The sequence below is a fragment of the Falco punctatus genome (genome assembly GCF_963210335.1).
Source record: "Falco punctatus genome assembly, chromosome: 1".
Taxonomy (NCBI): domain Eukaryota; kingdom Metazoa; phylum Chordata; class Aves; order Falconiformes; family Falconidae; genus Falco; species Falco punctatus.
This window is the reverse complement of record NC_137580.1, coordinates 111,612,715-111,629,049: the sequence shown is the minus strand read 5'-3', so window position 1 is coordinate 111,629,049 and position 16,335 is coordinate 111,612,715. Positions and strand designations below refer to the sequence as shown.

General features: G+C 50.5%; 1 protein-coding gene across 13 annotated transcripts in view; it reads left to right on the top strand.

Moving 5' to 3' along the window:
- The window catches only part of MSI2 (musashi RNA binding protein 2), a 255,752-nt gene that overhangs the window by 233,618 nt on the left and 5,799 nt on the right, over window positions 1-16,335 (top strand). For 6 of the 13 annotated variants that reach the window (XR_013925802.1, XM_080374221.1, XM_080374213.1 and 3 more), the window contains 2 exons: window positions 13,195-13,349; window positions 15,115-15,192. Coding sequence is in view for 12 of the 13 variants with exons in the window: in XM_080374221.1 (XP_080230347.1) it covers window positions 13,195-13,349; window positions 15,115-15,156 (197 nt within the window). In the remaining variant the exon portion in view is untranslated. Of the gene's footprint in view, window positions 1-13,140; window positions 13,350-15,114; window positions 15,193-16,335 lie in introns of all 13 variants that reach the window. The other 7 variants (XM_080374212.1, XM_080374219.1, XM_080374220.1 and 4 more) reach the window with 2 other exon arrangements.

Genomic DNA, 16,335 nt, shown 5'->3' with positions numbered 1-16,335 from the left:
TTTCCAAGGAAATAAAATATCCAGAATGGGCTTTCAAAATGTAATTAAGGATTTGTATCCGCTCCTTACCTCTAATAGAACATAAAGTAAATCAAGTAAACAACCGCTCGGATGGGGCTGATGCAAGGCAAGCCCGTGCAAGGCACTGTAAGCCACCCCCATTACTTCCCTTATTGCTGCCAGGTGCCAAAGCGCCTGTGCATTGAGGGGGGGGATAATTTCCCCCTTAAATCTCAATCTGCCAGGGAGATGGGGGGACCCACTGTTTAATGCGCCAGGCATATGATGAAGTGAGGAGTGTATCTAAAAGTCAACAGAGCGACAAATTGCATGGGCTTTAGGAAGCCTTGCCTTGCACTTAAGGAAGGTGCTCTAAAAAATTTAATCTTGTCATTAGGCGCCCATAGCGTTAGCAAATGAGGGCCATAAAAAGTGGGACAATGGTTGGTCTGTGTGTGCGGGGGGAGAAGAGCTGCCACCAGCTCACAGCGGTGTCGTGAGGAGCGTTTCAAAAATCCAGTGACAAACCCATTTGGAATTTATACGGCCTGTTGAGAGGACTCCCTTGTGGCACGGTGGCTCTGATAGAACTGCTCTCCCTCTTTTATTCTACTATATAAAAGTACATAAAGTTTAATCCGAGCTGTGTAATCTCAAAAGCCAGAACCTAACAAGTGGACCACTTGGGAGCAGCGAGCGGGCTGAAATTTCTCACTCCGCTGGAGCCGCCGGTAATGATGTGACAGCGCCTGGCGGCTGATGCATTGGGAAATTAATGGCTGCATCAGATTTTATCTTTTGCTGATCTTGGCAGCAGAGGCAGCCTGCGCCGGGGAGCGCTGCGGGCAGGTGAGGCGGGGGGACCCCGCGCCCCATGGGGCTTCAGCCAGGCTGGGCGCGGGGCAGCCTTGGGTGTTCCATGGGAATCGGCGTGGCCAGGCTCGGTGCGCAGCACCCACTCGCGTGGCCGATAGCTGCACGGGGGTGGGGGCAGGGGCTGCTTGGCGTTGCTGGCGGTGGTTTTGGCCTCGGTCCTGGCAGCATCCTCTTGCTCTTTTGCCAGTGCCACAGTTACTTTTCTGACTGCTACCCCAAAGTAAAGAAATAATAACGCAAGGGGGGGCATTTCTGTTTCGTTTCGGAAGTGCTGTGCTGGTCTAGGGGGGGAATTGCGCAGGTCCTGCCCACAATGCAGGCTACACACGAAAATGGTTTGTCTTGTTTTACTGCAGGATGCCACGTTCTGATTTTTTTTGATCCAGGAGGGACCGAGCATCCTGCAGTGCCGAGTACAAGATTCAGTAGATTGTAAAACAATTTGGTGCTGCTGCTCTTAGGCCTGGACCACAGCGGCAGTTGTTTTGCAGGGCTCCTGGCTGAAATATATTGTAGTTAAAATACATCAGCTTTAATCGATAATTTTGTAATAGAAAATCTTGCGCACTTGATAAATCATCTGCAGCGCAATTAGTGACCATCTCTGAAGTGCAGGCTTAAGTAGAGTGGAAGTTAATCTTTAACGAATTTAGCAGCTAACTTTTAATAGTCTTTTCAATCAGGGGAGTTATTTTCAATGGGAAAACACTCCTCGGCAGAGCTCGTCCCAGCTGCTGCTCTTGACACGCGGCCAGCGGCAACGGCACGGCCACTGGCTAGTGCCCTGGGCAGGGTGATGGCCCACACAGGGACCGGCTCGCTGGTGCCCAGGACCATGCCACCCTCGCCCACAAAGCCCTGCAGCCACCAGTTACTCGCCATTTGTTTCCTTTCTCCCAGCGGAGGCACGGAGCTCTTGGCTGTTGTAATTAGACTTTGTTCCACACAAGATGCAGACAAGTCATTGTAAAGTTTGTGAGGGGGGCCTTGAGCACGGGCTCTCGGGTGCAGTGAGATACTCGAGCACGTCTCATGCATTTTAATCACTAAAAGCATAAAGTACTTGCTGAGCTGAGGGGTGACTCTGCCTGGCAGCAGTTGCAGGCTGTTACCCATTAGTAGAACAACTACTAAATGGGACACAGCGCACATTTACACTGACGTGCTATTGTAAGTATTTTCATGCTGATTCTCTCCCCAAGTACGTTAAAAGTAAATACATAATTACAGGGTTATTGGGTTTTTTTTCTCTCTCTCTCCTTTCTGAAATAGAAAGCTGCAAAAGAAGCAGTAGAGTTCTTCCTTGCAGCAGATGTTAGCATGCATCTGGCTCTGGATTAGCTTGAGGAGGGTGGTGGATTAGTAGTTGCCAGTGAATGTGAAATTGGTCTGCAGGTATATAAACTTGAGCTATTTAAAAGTAATGAACTCACACAGCTGGGTCTTTTTAAGGGTAGTTGCTGATGGTTAAAAGGAGAGCCCAGAGGCATAAGGGCTCTCAGGTGTGTGTGCCTGGATTCTCCCCGGCGAGGGGCTGGGTGTTGGCTGCTGGCAGCAGGGCTGGTGCCCCCATATCCCCTGGATGCTGCGTGGTGGGCCGCAGCTTCTCCCAGCGTCTCCTCATCAATGAACTCAGGTTTTCCTTTGGGAAGGGTGTTATCACTAGCCACACGTGCCCTGGGGAACCACTGGCTCCTCCTTGCTCCGACGTGGTCTCGGTGCCTGTTCGGCCAGGCAGGTTTGCTCTCGGAGTCCAGCACCTCTGTCCATGTAGGCGCCTGGCCGGAGAGCATCGCTGCACTGGAGTTTGTGGGATGTTTCTCTTCTATTACCTGGATAAACCCACTCTGGGCTTCTGAGCATCCAGCCAGCCCGCAGGGGGCCATCCACAGTGGCAAGGTGCCCCCTGGGCAATGCCCTCCCGCTATGGCAATTTAAAATATGCAGCAAAAAAAAAAGACCCGTTTTTGTTTTAGTTGTCCTGCTGTATTGTCTGTTATTGTACAAAAGGCTTCAATTTAAAATTAACAGGAGTGATAGCAAGTTAATGTGGTACAGTGGGAGGCCGGAGTTTCTGTTGCTATGGCAATGGAGTTCGGCTCATTTGTTTTGTAGATGAGTAATTACTATGCAATTAGAGTAGGCTAAAAATAAAGGGGCCTTTTGTTCCCTGTTACTCATTAATATTAATAAAAGACCTGTCCAGGCTGTGGTAAACAATTAATGCAGATGTGGTTGCCCATGGTAAAAGTAGCAACAGCTTTCGTGTTGCTCAGCCCGAGGTGAAAGCGCCAGCATCACCTGCCTCAGCTCTTTCTTCATTTTAAACAGAAAAATTATTAGAGAGATCTCTGCGTTCACACCGCATCACCAGCTTCAGCTCTTCTTTGCCAGCTGGGTGGTTGGTAATAAGTGTTAAAGCTGAATGTGCAGACTCAGGCAGCAGGTACGGCGCTGGGATCAGATCCTGTGAAGCAGCCGCAGCCTTCTGAGTTGTGGGGAGAGAAGTGCCGTGGCAGCGGTCCCCAATGCAGAAATCCCTTGGTTTCTCCCCGGTGAGCAGCAGGGGCTGCGGGATGCTGTGGCACAGGAGCCCGAAAACCTGAGAGCATGGGAGTGCTGCTGAAACGGCTCCAGTGCAGCACGTTACAAACATCCAGTGCCAAAACCAAAAACAGAGTGGAAGAAAGCAGTCCCAAGCATGTGATGCAAAGTATGTAAATGTTAAAGCCCACCAGATTTTAAATTAACTGTAAAACCAGTTAAATTGACAGAGACCTGTCGGGAAGGTGGCTGATGGGACAGTGTTTATTTACCTCTCTGCCTTATTGCTTGTCTCGGCGCAGCCGGTGAGCATCCCTTGCTGGCGGGGAGGGACAGTGGGCACAGCCGGATTGGTGGGCACAGGGGGTCCTGGGGTGCTCAGCACCCCTGGCCCACACCATCGTTGAGGTGGAAGCCCTGCAGTGGGCAGCAGAGCACCCGGGTGCCCCCGGCCCCTGACCCTCGGGTGCTGTGCTGGGGTGTGGGGGGGGGAGTTGCAGACAAATGGGAACCACATCCCTCCCAAACTGTTTAACTAATGGAGGGAAACCTAGCACAGCCTTTGTAAGGTCGACATTTGTTTGTTGTTAAGGATCTAATTAGAAACATGAGAGGGAGCTGAATGGCTGCTTGCTCGGCTAATTAGCGACATGCACGAAGACCACTTTGAACTTCAAGGACACAAAGCTATTAGCGCTTACATCAAAAATGGATTAAACTTCTGTGCTTTTATAATGATTAAAGATGAGCCGCTCGAGAGGAAATCCTTTTGTAAGGCTGTGACAAGAGCTGGCTCCCTGATTGCAGCTTCTACAAGCGAAGCTTTGTGTGGCCTCCGTGTAGCACTCGGCCCGGCGCGAGAGTGACACCGCTAACTCGCAATATGGAAAATGTGATTAGGCAATAAATATTGATCGATCGCAACAAATTACAGCCAGGCTGGAAAGTGCATTTATGCGTCCTGCTACGTAACTGCAGGGCTTGGAAAAGCTGGGCTGGAATACGTGGTGTCTTTGTGCCTTGCCTTCTGCAAAGTGGTGTGTGCCAGCAGCTCCCAGACGCGGCCGGCGCCGCACACACATTAACCACAGTATTGAGCAGAAGCAGGTGCTGCTCGCAGGCATGAGAGGGACATAGGTGGGTTTGTAAAACACCTGCACCAGTTGAATTTTTAGCTTGGCCAAGCTTGTGGAAACCACCCAGCTCTTGCTTTCTGCTCACCCAAGGTAGCTTAGCAGTCGCTTTTTGTGTCCGCGCCACCCGCTCAGCATCCGCACTGGTGCTGGAGCAGCGGTCCCTGTGCTGCACCACACAGGCAGGACGCGGTGGCCACAAGGTCCCAGCTGCCATTATCACCCTGACGTGTCCGGCACAGTTTCTCGCAGCGTGCGAAGTGCCAGCAGCCCCGTGCTGGGGCCAGGCAGCGCTCCTTCCCCTGCTCTCCTCACTTCCAGCGGTAATTGCTGAGCCGGGGACCTGCTCACCACCCACTGCTTTCTGTCGTTATCCCTGCGATATTTTGATGTGTGAAGCCATTTCCAAAGGGGCTGCAGAGGCAGAACAACCTTTTAAAGTGTGACTGCAGATAGAAAATAACATACAAATAGTACCTTGTTACAGCAGATAGCTGCTCTCGGTGTCTCTCGGCCTCATCACCACTTATTTTACTGATGAGCCTGACAGTTGTTTTATTTTATTTTTTTCCCTACAGGGCCAATATAGCTGCAGGGGAGGGACAACTGCTGCCACTAACCCAGGGCTGCCTGGCTGCTCCCCATCACAGAGCCTTGTCAGGGGCGGCACAAAGCTCACGGTTTGATTTTCCAGAGTCAGGGCTCAGCCAGGTGTCATAAGCGAAATATCTACGGCTCTTAATACTTGCCAAGGCACTCTGTCTGCCACGGGCTTCTTACAAAGAGGTGTTTGCTTTTCAAGTCTGGTTGGGAAGAACCGGAGCAGAGCACGGCGCCTTGCAGGTCCCCACGAGAGATGTACTAAATGGCACCTCTAATTGTAACGCTGGGGTTATTTGTTTTTCTGGTTTGTCTCCCACTTTCTGTTTCAGCTAGTTGGGAACTGTTTGTACATTGCTGCTCTCCACAGTGTCGGTGTGTTTCCAGCTCATTATTTCTGAGACATTTTTGAGTCTGAGCATTGATCTGGATTCGAGGTGTGCCGCGTGCTGCCTCAGACATAAAGCACCGCTGTATGTAAAAGCGCAGGTACAAGACAGATGCTTCCCATAGCTCAGCCTGACCACAAAGGAACATGTTTGTGCCTCTAGCTGGAGCTGTGTGCGGTGATCGGTGTAGAAAAAACGAGCCTGAACATGAGCATTTAGTTCTCGGAGCTGTGCCTGTGCACTCTGGCAGCCTGAACAGGCAGCCAAGGACCAGGAGCACTGACGTCTTATTTCAGACCGGCATTAATTTGTGCATCCAGTTTCGGGTAAATCACATCTTGGTTGTTAACATCTCTGAAAAGCAAGGTATAAGCTCCCATTAACTTCAGCTGTGAATGCACAAAGAATTAGCTTTGGCCAAGCTATCTGTAATGTGGGTGCCGTGCTAGCTAATGATATTTATGAGGCTCTAAGCACTAATGATACAAGATTTGCATGTGGTGCTAAGTTTTCCCGCAGTCCATACTGGGGCTGGTTATTTAAAGCGTCAGCGTCACGCTGTGACTGCTGGTCTGTTAGTCATGCTGGCTGCACCATGGCCATTAGTGCTCATGCTTCAGGACACAGGGGATCCCCGAGGAAGGCTGCGATCTTCCCTGCTTCAGCCGCCATCATTTTACTGTAACATCCTCTGCAGTGTCGGTGCTTGGGCTGCTGCCGAGGCGGCACAGCAGGCTCGAATGCTTGGGTAACAGGTGATATTCCTTCTGGGAAAATCTCTTAAAATCCAGCAGTAAATCCCAAGTGACTCAAATTAAATGCCTCCAGACTGTGGCATCCTCATGACCCTGCTTTGCAGCCCCACTGGACCCATCATGGGCAGAGGGATGGGTGGCAGTGTGTGAGGGTAAATAGTGCCTGGCGTGGCTGGGGTACCCGCCCTCCATCGGCTCACCCCGCCGGGCTGCTGCCGAGCGGCACCTGCCTGCCCTGTGCCCCCCAGCCCCCGCCTGTTGCCATCCCTGTCAGCGGCATTCAATGTTATTATATCATTTACTCCTTCGAGCTGGAAGATTATGTTTGCAGCATGTTATATGAATTTTTCATAAAGAGAGAAAAACAGCCTAATCTTGTGAGCTTTGAGTCTTGGTGGTGGGTAATGGCTTTGATTTAAAGCATTTTGTCTTAATGATGGTTATATTGAAAATTTCCTGCTGCTTTCAAGCACGTTTAGTTATTATCATAAACATTGATGGTAGAAATGCCTGCCAAATTGTGCATGGCTGTTTATGGTAGATGAGAGAGTCATCCAGAAATTAGAGCGCTGGATCAACAAGTTGTCGGGAAGCCTGTTTGTGCAGAGAGCCGCCCTGGGGCCAGCGGGGCAAGGAGGGCTGGAGGAGAGCCATGCTGGAGATGGCCGGTGCTGGCGTAGAGAACACTTGGTGTGAGATCAGGAGTGAGTTTCTGACGAGAAGGAGCTGCTCTTGAAGCCGAGGGGTGCAGAGGGAGGGCAGTCTCTCGTGCCGGCGGCCGTGCAGTGGGAGCCTCTGCCCTGGCAGCTTCTGGCATTTGCTCCACTTGTAAAAATAAACTGCTAACCTGACGCATAAAGCATGCATGTTCACAGAAGGGTATTTCATCTTTTTTTTCTTCTGTATACACTTCGCTGCGTTCCCCATGTGGGTTTAGATAACAGGACCTGCTTTCTGGGGAGCACCTCTGTCTGCAGCTGGGCTCTGCCACCTGCCCTGCCAGAAGGAGCAGAGCTGCCCACCCGTGCCATGCCCAGGGCCAAGGACCCCTCTCCAGGAGGTGAAGGCTATGGCCGAGTGTTACTAGACAGGTCTTTGGAAGCGTTCGTTTAGTGCTGAGCAGCACACCCTCCGGGGCGAGCGCATGCAGCCAGGGGTCCCGCGGGTCTCGGTGGGATGCGGGCGGGACGTGGGTGCCAGTGGGTGGGGAGAAGCTGGGGTGGCTCCATTCTGCTCCATTCTGCTCTCAGCTGCTCTCTCAAGTGCAAAATGTATTTCTAGCTGTGATAATGGGGCACTGTATCTCATCCTGAAGTACCCTGCTGCTTCTCAAAGAGGAAATCCAGTAAATCGTTGTGGTTTCTTTCAAACTTGAGGTTTTTCTTGCCGGCGCACCATGGCTGGGAAGGCAGGCACGAGTTTCTCTAGTTGCGGTTTGTACCGTTCCTCACCTTTCTTTTTCTTTTCTTTTCTTTTTTTTTTTTTTTTTTTACTTTTGAAATACTCGTATTTGTTATGTGTTAGAAAGAAAGCAAAACCACAGTAGTTAACAGTGAAGAGGCTGCTGTAGGAGCCAGTTCTCCTCCTGTAGTGTTGGTTAAATCTTTGGGGTTTGGTGCTGTAGAAGAGGGAAACACATTGTTGCTGAAGACTGTGGGCTGTGTGCAGGGGACAGCGATCGTCTGTCTTACACACCTCTGTACGTATGTCACCTGCTTTGTTTCCTTTGAGGTGCAACGTACTTTAGTGTTGCTTTGTCATCCTGACCATCAGCTCGGTACCGTGCACGATCCCCTTGCAGAACAGTAATGTCAGAATCCTCACAGTTCTCTTCCCTCTCCCTCCTTCCTTCCCTTCATCATTCACGGCTGAGTTGAGTTTATCTGGGTGGGATTCCAGCATCTGACTTGTTGTGCTTTACCCAGCTGCCCTCTCCGCCCCCGCAGCGAGGCGCCTGGATCCTCATCAGTGTGATACGCGATTCGCTAAGGCAAATGTCATAATGAATCCTGACTTAGAAATTTCTCAAGAGTTCATCGGAAGAGAGTTTATCTTTCAGTCGTGACCTTTCTTGTTGAAGGCGGATTAATGTATGAGCAGGGTCTGTGTTAATGTGGCAGTTTGCAGGAGAAGGCACTTGATAAGCAAGCTCCAGCACGCTCCGTCCCAGCTCCCAGCAGAGCGTTTTGTAGCCCTGAGCCTCCTGCCTCCGCGTGAACCAGGTGTGTTTCAGGCTCCAGCTCCCGGCTCCTTTGACATAAATCACTTGTTGCCCGAACGTTGCATTGAGAAGCATCTGAAACGCACATTAGATGTGGATAAAGACAGCTCTGCTAAAGGATGCCAAGATGAGTTAGTAATAAAAAAGCCTTGCTCGCTGAAGCGCTGTCTTGAGGTTATGGATGCCTTTTAAAATTATCTCCAAGCTCATATTTATTTTAGCAGAAAGGCTTTTGGTGGATTCTCCTTTGAGGAGATGCAGCTCAGGTAGAGGGGAGGGTACAGCGAACACACTGGGTTGCACCAAACACGTCCCTGGGATGAGACCCGGCACGTGGGCTGCAGCGGGGCAGCGCAGCAAACCCTGGCTTCGGCCATCGCAGAACCGGCCCACTGGGAATACTGGACGCAGGCAGCGGGGTGTGGCAGGGCACCGAGTCTAAGGTCCTTTTACCTGTTTCAATCCTCGTCAGCAGTGGTGTTTGTCTCTTGCTATCGCCTCTGGAAGGCGGAGGCAGCACCGATGTTTGTCACGGCTCTCCCAGCCAGCCCTGCAGCCAAGGTGCAGCTCTCACCTTGCCAGCCGTGCGCAGCAGATCCCAACTCCACCATCACCAATGCTTTGCATTTAAAGAAAAGCCTGTTCTGGGGCTGCTTTGTGAACATGCATTTGCTTCGGTGTCTGGCGCCCCATCTTGCTTCCCTTCATTGCCTTTCAGCAGGGTAGAGCCCGATGCTCCCCAGAGCCCGCCCCTCTGACCTGCAGGCAAATCATCACTTACTGGTCAAAATTCACAAGCTCAGAGCTTTTTCCATGGAGAGAAGCCACTGCAAATTCCAGGTGAGGCAAACAAGACATTAAACTTCCTCATTCCCATCACTGCCACGTCCCTTGGCTGCTGTCTCTTGATCTCTGTCAGCGCAGGAAGGAGCTTCTGCAACGTGGGGGGTGGGAGGGCGCTGGGGCTGAAGTAGATAAAAAGTTGGTTGGCTGTGATTTACAGACACATCTCATCTTTTCCACATCTCTCCTGACCTTGATCTGTCACAGGGCTTCCCGGTGACCCTTGGGATCGCACATTATGTGCAGGGAAAACCCTTGAGCTCGCAGCCCTTAGCCACAGTCCTGCAGCTGTGAAAACGTCCGGTGCGGGATGGGTTCCCGTGCAGTTGGCTGGCAAATTGGACCTGAACCTTTTGGAGCACATCAGAAAGGGCTGCTTTGACTACCAGGACTTCCCAAGTGCTGGCAGTCCTTGGAAGGGGAGGAGATGGCCCTGCCGACCCCCCCGGTGATGCTCAGTCTGATGGGTCCCCCAGCAAACCAGAGTCGGGAGACACTTGGGCAGCTCGGGCAGCTCCTCTGCTGGGACCAGGCCAGAGGGCAGGCTTTGCCGCTGGGCTCTGCTGAGCAGCAGCAGGATGTGGCCCGTGGTTCCCCCCCCTCTCCTGGGACAGCACAGCCCCCTGACAGCCTTCCAGCAGCATGCTCCTGCACTTCTGCCTTTAATTATTCCCTGTTATTACTGCAGGTGGTCGGGGCGGGGGGAGGGATTCTTGGATTCCTTGCAACCTGCAAGGCATTAATCTTAACACTCCGAGATTCCCGCAAGTTTCCAGCAGCCATGGCTCTTGGACAGCTTCTGCCTCCTCCAGCAATGGAGCTGACATTGGGAACTTTGTCATAAAGATACGTGTCTCCAAAGAGACCTAAATTTTTTTCGAGCACTGAAACAGTGTCTGGAGGATTTGGGTTTTTTTTCTTGTTTGTTTTAGTGTCAGATTATTCCAGGTTTGTGTAAAACAAATTTGTTTCTGGCTATTTCTCACCCAAATGCGTCATGTTTTGCATGTTGGGAGAGTTGCTGGAGGTCCCCATGGTGGTGTTCCGGAGCAGTGGTGGGAGTGCCTCTGGCTCCAGGTGAGCTGACGCGCAGCTTTTGTCAGAAGACAAATATTGAGCAGCTCACCAGGGCTGAGCGAATCGGTAAAGTGCAGTTTCTGAGGAGTGCTCAACCTCCTCGTGAATAAATAAATTCATTTATTGGGTTGGAGCAGAGCACCAGCTCTGTAGAAGCTTCCAGCCCTTTCTCTGCAGGTCTCCAGGCTTTGGCACGGGCAGCATGGAGCCGTGCCGGGGCATCGCCGGGCACTGGGGTGGCAGGTGGGATTTTGCTGTGCCTGTTTTTCCGCAGGCACTCCTGCAAGCAGTGTGGATATTCACCTCATGTTCGGTAGATAGAAAATTACCTTTTTCTTACGTTACGCCCCGGCAATGAGAAGGACATCCCTCTGGATGCCACGGTGTACGTCTGCCCGGTTGGGCACGGCTCACGGGCATGTGTGCCGCTCCATGGTGGCCGCGGTGGCAGGGGGCTCTGGGCATCGTGTAGGCAGGGGGCCGAGGCCGGTCCCCACTTCTGGCCCCGAGGCGGCATGGTGGGCTGTCCTGGTGCTGCCGCGGGGCTTTGCAGGGGTGTTTCACTGACAGGGTCCCCCCTTGCCTTGCCGCATCCCCCTGGCGCGCTCCTGCCTTGGCTCGGACTGGCCGACTGGGTTTTCTGTGACTTGGCAGTAAAACTTGCCTGCGTTTTATTGAACCAGAAGGAAGAAAAGGGGGGAAAAAAAGTGCTAGCGTAGAGTAATAAAGGGCTTTTGAACATCTCAGCTGGATATTTTTCTTCATGAGTGAGAAGGCCAAATGTTATCTTGACATTTAATCTTTAATAATAAAAAAAAGGCGCTTTGTTTGCCAGTGAATTCCAAAATCTGTTTACTCTCTCATGCCTTATTTCTTTTAACTTGCTAGCTTAGATGTCCTACTTACTTTCCCCTGCTACCAGTTCAGAGCTGCATTAAATCACTTATTTTGTAAGATTTACTCTCCTGTCATTGCAGAGCCAACAGCTGCTGGGTTGACTTTTTTTGGATGGGTTTATTCATTCATTTGAAAAATGGGGACCTCTCGGGGGGGCGGTGCAGGGGGAGGGGGCCAGGACAGGAGAGGTGGTGGCCCAGCAGAAAACCCAGGCTGAGCCCACCGCAGCCCACGTAAGGTGCTGCCAGAGCCCCACCTCGGGCTGCCCTGCGCTGCTCCCACCCCCAGGAGAACCCACAGCTGGTTGGTGTGGCTCTGCTTGTGGGCTAGTGGCTCTGACCAGTGGGCTAGTGGCTCTGACTGGTAAGCTGGTGGCTCTGACTGGTGGGCTAGCGACTCTGACCAGTGGGCCAGTGGCTGAGGGTTATTGTGGGCTCTCAAACCTTACGAACCCTTTGTAGCACTTCATGAAGACACATGGGAAGTTGCATCCAGAGGAAAAGGCTGAAGAACAAACTCTTGGCACAGCCTGGAGCGTGGAGGTGCTGGGCTCCGCGGGGCAGGTGCTGGCCGCACTGGTGCCGGTGGCTGCCGCGGGGCAGGGGGTGCGGTGTTGGGCACCGCTGTGGGGCCGTGCCCTGGTGCTGGGCGCTGCCAGCAGCAGTGTGCCAAGGGGGTGGTGAGGCGGTAGCTGGTGCGGGCAGGCGAGTCTCCGTGTGCTCCTGAAGGACCTTGCAAGTACCACTCAGGTGTAGCTCCAGCTTCCCGCAAGCCATTTCCATCCAGCTCCTCCTAGTCCGCTAACTTTTCTTTTGCATTGAAACTTCTTCCTCATAAATTTTACATCCAAGAGCAACTGTGAGAGATGCCAGAAGCCTGATCATCTAACATGCTTTAATATCTAAATTTATTCTTTAGTATCATTCTTATTTACATTGTTTTTCTGTCTCAAAAAAAAGAAAAAATAAAGGGAGGAAAAAAATAAAATTTTCTTTTACTTCCACATTAGGAGGTGAGTTGTCATACACCCTCTGGAATTCTGGTTTTTTTTGCTTTTGATCTTTATTTATTTGTTTAATTTTGGTTGATGTCCCAAGCATGGTTTTGGAGACGAAGGTAGGTCTTCGCTCTCCAAATCAAAAGGAAAAAAAAAAATTAAATAAACCAACACTCTCCTTGGTCATATTAAAAAAAAAAGAAATCCAAACTGTTCCATTCCATACCATTTAAAGAAAAAAACAAAACAACTACAATCAACTATTGAACTATTTCTACAGCTTACTGATTTAAAAGGGCGGGTTTTTTCCAAAAGTATCGAATGGATCCAAAAACGATTTTCCTAGATGCGATTGAAGTTATTTGCTGTCAACATTTTAATATCAATATTACCACAATGTGTAGTCTCAAACTAGTTCCTTTGTAGTTTGCATGGGATGTGAATGCTGTCTCGGCGTGCCCAGACCTAGAGAACTTGTTACTACTGCATGAGCATCAAGTCAGATGTTGAAAAATACCTATTATATTTTGTGATAATTTGGTGAAACTGAGCACCTCCAGTCTCTGGTTGCAGTAGTGTGTTGAATGATTGTTCTTTTTTTTTTATATATATCCATATATATATTTTTGGAGCTCTAAGCTTCGTAGTAGTACGGGCTGACTCTTATCCAGTACTTGCTCTCCTATCGCATGGCCTTGGTTAAGTGTTAGAAGTTGGGCCTAGGCTGTTTATTCTGGTGTTTGGCTTTGTAATAACGGTGCATGCCTGGCGTCTGGCCTCATACCCAGCTTTATTCTCTGCACACCAGTCTTGAATAGCTACAGTGCTCAACCGAATTTTGGCGCACCCGCTTCCCCGGCAGGCTCCAACCCAGCCCGACCCGGAGGCTTCCCCGGGGCCAACAGCCCAGGGCCCGTCGCGGACCTCTACGGCACGGCCAGCCAGGACTCCGGCGTGGGTAACTACATAAGCGCCGCCAGCCCGCAGCCGGGCTCCGGCTTCGGCCATGGCATCGCCGTAAGTACTGTGCGCACCGCGGCCGCTGCCCCGCTTCTCGGTCACGGGGCGGGGCTGGGGGGTGTCTCATTGTTTGATGACATCAGAGGGGGGGTATGTTGGGGGTTTTGTGGCTTTCTCTGGTTAACAATGACCTGACGGCGAGCGTAGCACCTTGCTGCCGTAGCCTGCTAGAGCTGTGCCAACTGACTGTGCCGCTGCAGTTACCAGCTCGGCTGGAAACGCTTGTCTGCTGCCTTCTGCAGTCCAGGCTTGACGTTTGTCCAAAGGAAATATTTAACAATTATGGGCTTTAAAGCTCCTGCTTATTTATTATGGGCTTTATATCAGCCCAACCACCCATCCCGGCTGACGCACCCATTTGCAGACAACGTACAAGTCCCTGTGCCCACCTAAACATGCACAAGGTGGCTCATTAATTGGGCTGGCAGGACCCCAGGGTGCCCAGAGGGACCTCAGGGTGCCCAGAGCCACCCTCACAAGGGCACAGCCACCCCACCCCGCTCCCCATCACCCACCCCTGCAGCAGCAGCAGCATCCCCACGGACCAGTGCCAGCCACTGGCATTTGCCAACCTCCCAGGTCACCCCCAGCCGGCTGCGGTGCCACTGACAGCCCATAAAACCTGCAGGCGGCAAGTGAAGCGCTGCTGTTGCGCCATCAGGTCGTTGGGACAGCCGCTCTTAACGCCGTGGGTCTGCCAGCTCACTAATGACGGGCGATGGAGATTTGCTTAACAAGGCTGCATGCTGGTGTTCAGAGCACACCATCTGACCTGTGTGTGTTAGCATGAATGTGGTTGCACCTCTTTGGTGGCTGTCAGTCTCCCAGACAGAAAAACTGTCACTGTTCCCCTTTTTGTTGTAAAATGATGAGGTTTTTGTATTTTTTGCCCTCCTGTACCACAAACATGGCACAGTACAGAGGGCTCCCCTGAGTTCCCTCAGACCGGGCAGAGAGCTGAGCTCCTGGACCGAATGGGATGAGTGGGGGGAGCAGGAGCGTAGTGCAGACAAAGTTCCTGAAATTGTCTTGGGTTTATCACATAAGCAACCGGTACCCAAAAAGACCAACAATAAAAACACTGCTGCCTCCATTTGTGCCCTTGTGCCCAGTTCCCCCCGGGTCCTGCCCACGACGATCCCTTTGCATCAGTCCTGGTACCGACCATGGAATGTCCTTGCTCTGCTAAGAGCTGCATCCATTTAAACTGCCGTCTCTCACCACTTACAGCACCTCGTTTCCATTTTTCACCTAAAGAAAAAGGCCTGTTTGTTCTTGAAAACTTGGGCGCTCTGGCCCTGGCAGCACCCCAATTTTTCAAGTGACAGGGTACAAGCCTGCCCACCCAGATTTGTCTGCACTAACACTTCTCCAAAGGACAATTATGTATTTGACTTGCAGATTGGCAGCCTCTTAATTTCCCCAATAACTGCAAAAAATCCCGTAGCTTTTTTCTTTTTTTCTTTTTTTTTACATATATATTTATTTAACACTCTCCATTTACTAACCCTGGTTTAAAAGTAAGGAAGGGACAACCCAGAGCTTATTTTTGCAACTGGGGGAATGAAAAGATGATGGTCTCGGAAAGGTACCCGCAGGGTTCAGCACACCGAGTCACCAGTGACCAAGAACAGCTCTCGGAAATACCTATTCATGCTGGCAACACAGTCTCTCAAGTCCTTTGATAATTTCTTGCCAAAATTAATAATCAGCTGTTCCCATGTATAGAGCACTGATGAACTTAACAATTGTACAATTTTAGGGACCTTTGATTGCAACGGCTTTTACAAATGGATACCATTGAAACGTTACACATGGTTGGTTGCCATCTCACTTGGAGGTATTACAGTATATACCATTTGTACTTTGTGCTAAACTACCATCTCCCCTATATTTACTTTAAGTGAACGATTTTTTATCTTCATTTCGTCTTTCCTTGGCCTTTAATCATTCCTTTCTGTGATTTGTGTTATTTGAATCAATCTCAGGGGCTGGAAACTGGAAGAGAGATCAGGAGCTAAACTCCCCAGAAGTCATATTTTCATATTGGTGACACTTAGTGCAATGATTTGGAGAGCCAACAACCCCACGGGAAAACCAGCGATCCCAGAAACCGGTGGGGACGCCACCAAGGGCCAGCTGGCAGCATCCCGGTGGGGGTTATAGATCTGCTACCAGTGCACTGATCTAAAAATAGATGAGCCCCACCGCTTTATTACAGAGAAAGCATCATTCTTAATTAAGTGCTGTACCAAATATTACAGCTAGAAGATAACATTGTAACTAGTAACCATAAAGCAATTATCAAGATTAAAAAAAAATTAAACCTAAGCAAATTAAATTAAAGACATTACCTGAGTAATGCATCCTTGGATCGCTGCCAGTTTCCTACCCTTTGAACTAAGCTCAAGTTAATTAAATATTTAAATATTTTTTTATTTTTTTTTGTTGTTGTTGGCCTTTGGCATACTCATCTTTGCAAACAAATATTCTGACACTGAGAACAGAGTAGACAAGAAAAGTCAAGTTAGTGAAAAGTGGTGTTTCCCCCCCCCCGGTGCAGTGCAGAGCTGTCGGTCCCTGCCCCGGCCGTACCAGTGTGACGTCCCCTCCTCTGCCTTCAGCCCAGTGCTGCTGATGGGTGTCACCTGCTCCGCCTCCAGAACCCACACATGAGCTTAGCCTTGCAGTTAGTCCAGGGACTGGGAGCTATGGGAAGCATTTGGAGGCTTTAAATTACATAAAAATAGATTTAGACCTAAATACTAGTGGGTCAAGGGGCTTTCTGTTTACTCTTCATGTACCCACATACACCCAGGCTTACCTGAAACTGCTCCATCAATTGATCTGCTCCACCGAGCAGTATTTTTTATGGGAGAGAAAAAAGCAGCATAGGCACTCTTGCTTTAATCCCACTTATTATTTGCACGTATCGGTGGCTGTTCACAGATCAATTTGTCAGAATCCTTCATGTTTTCTGGGC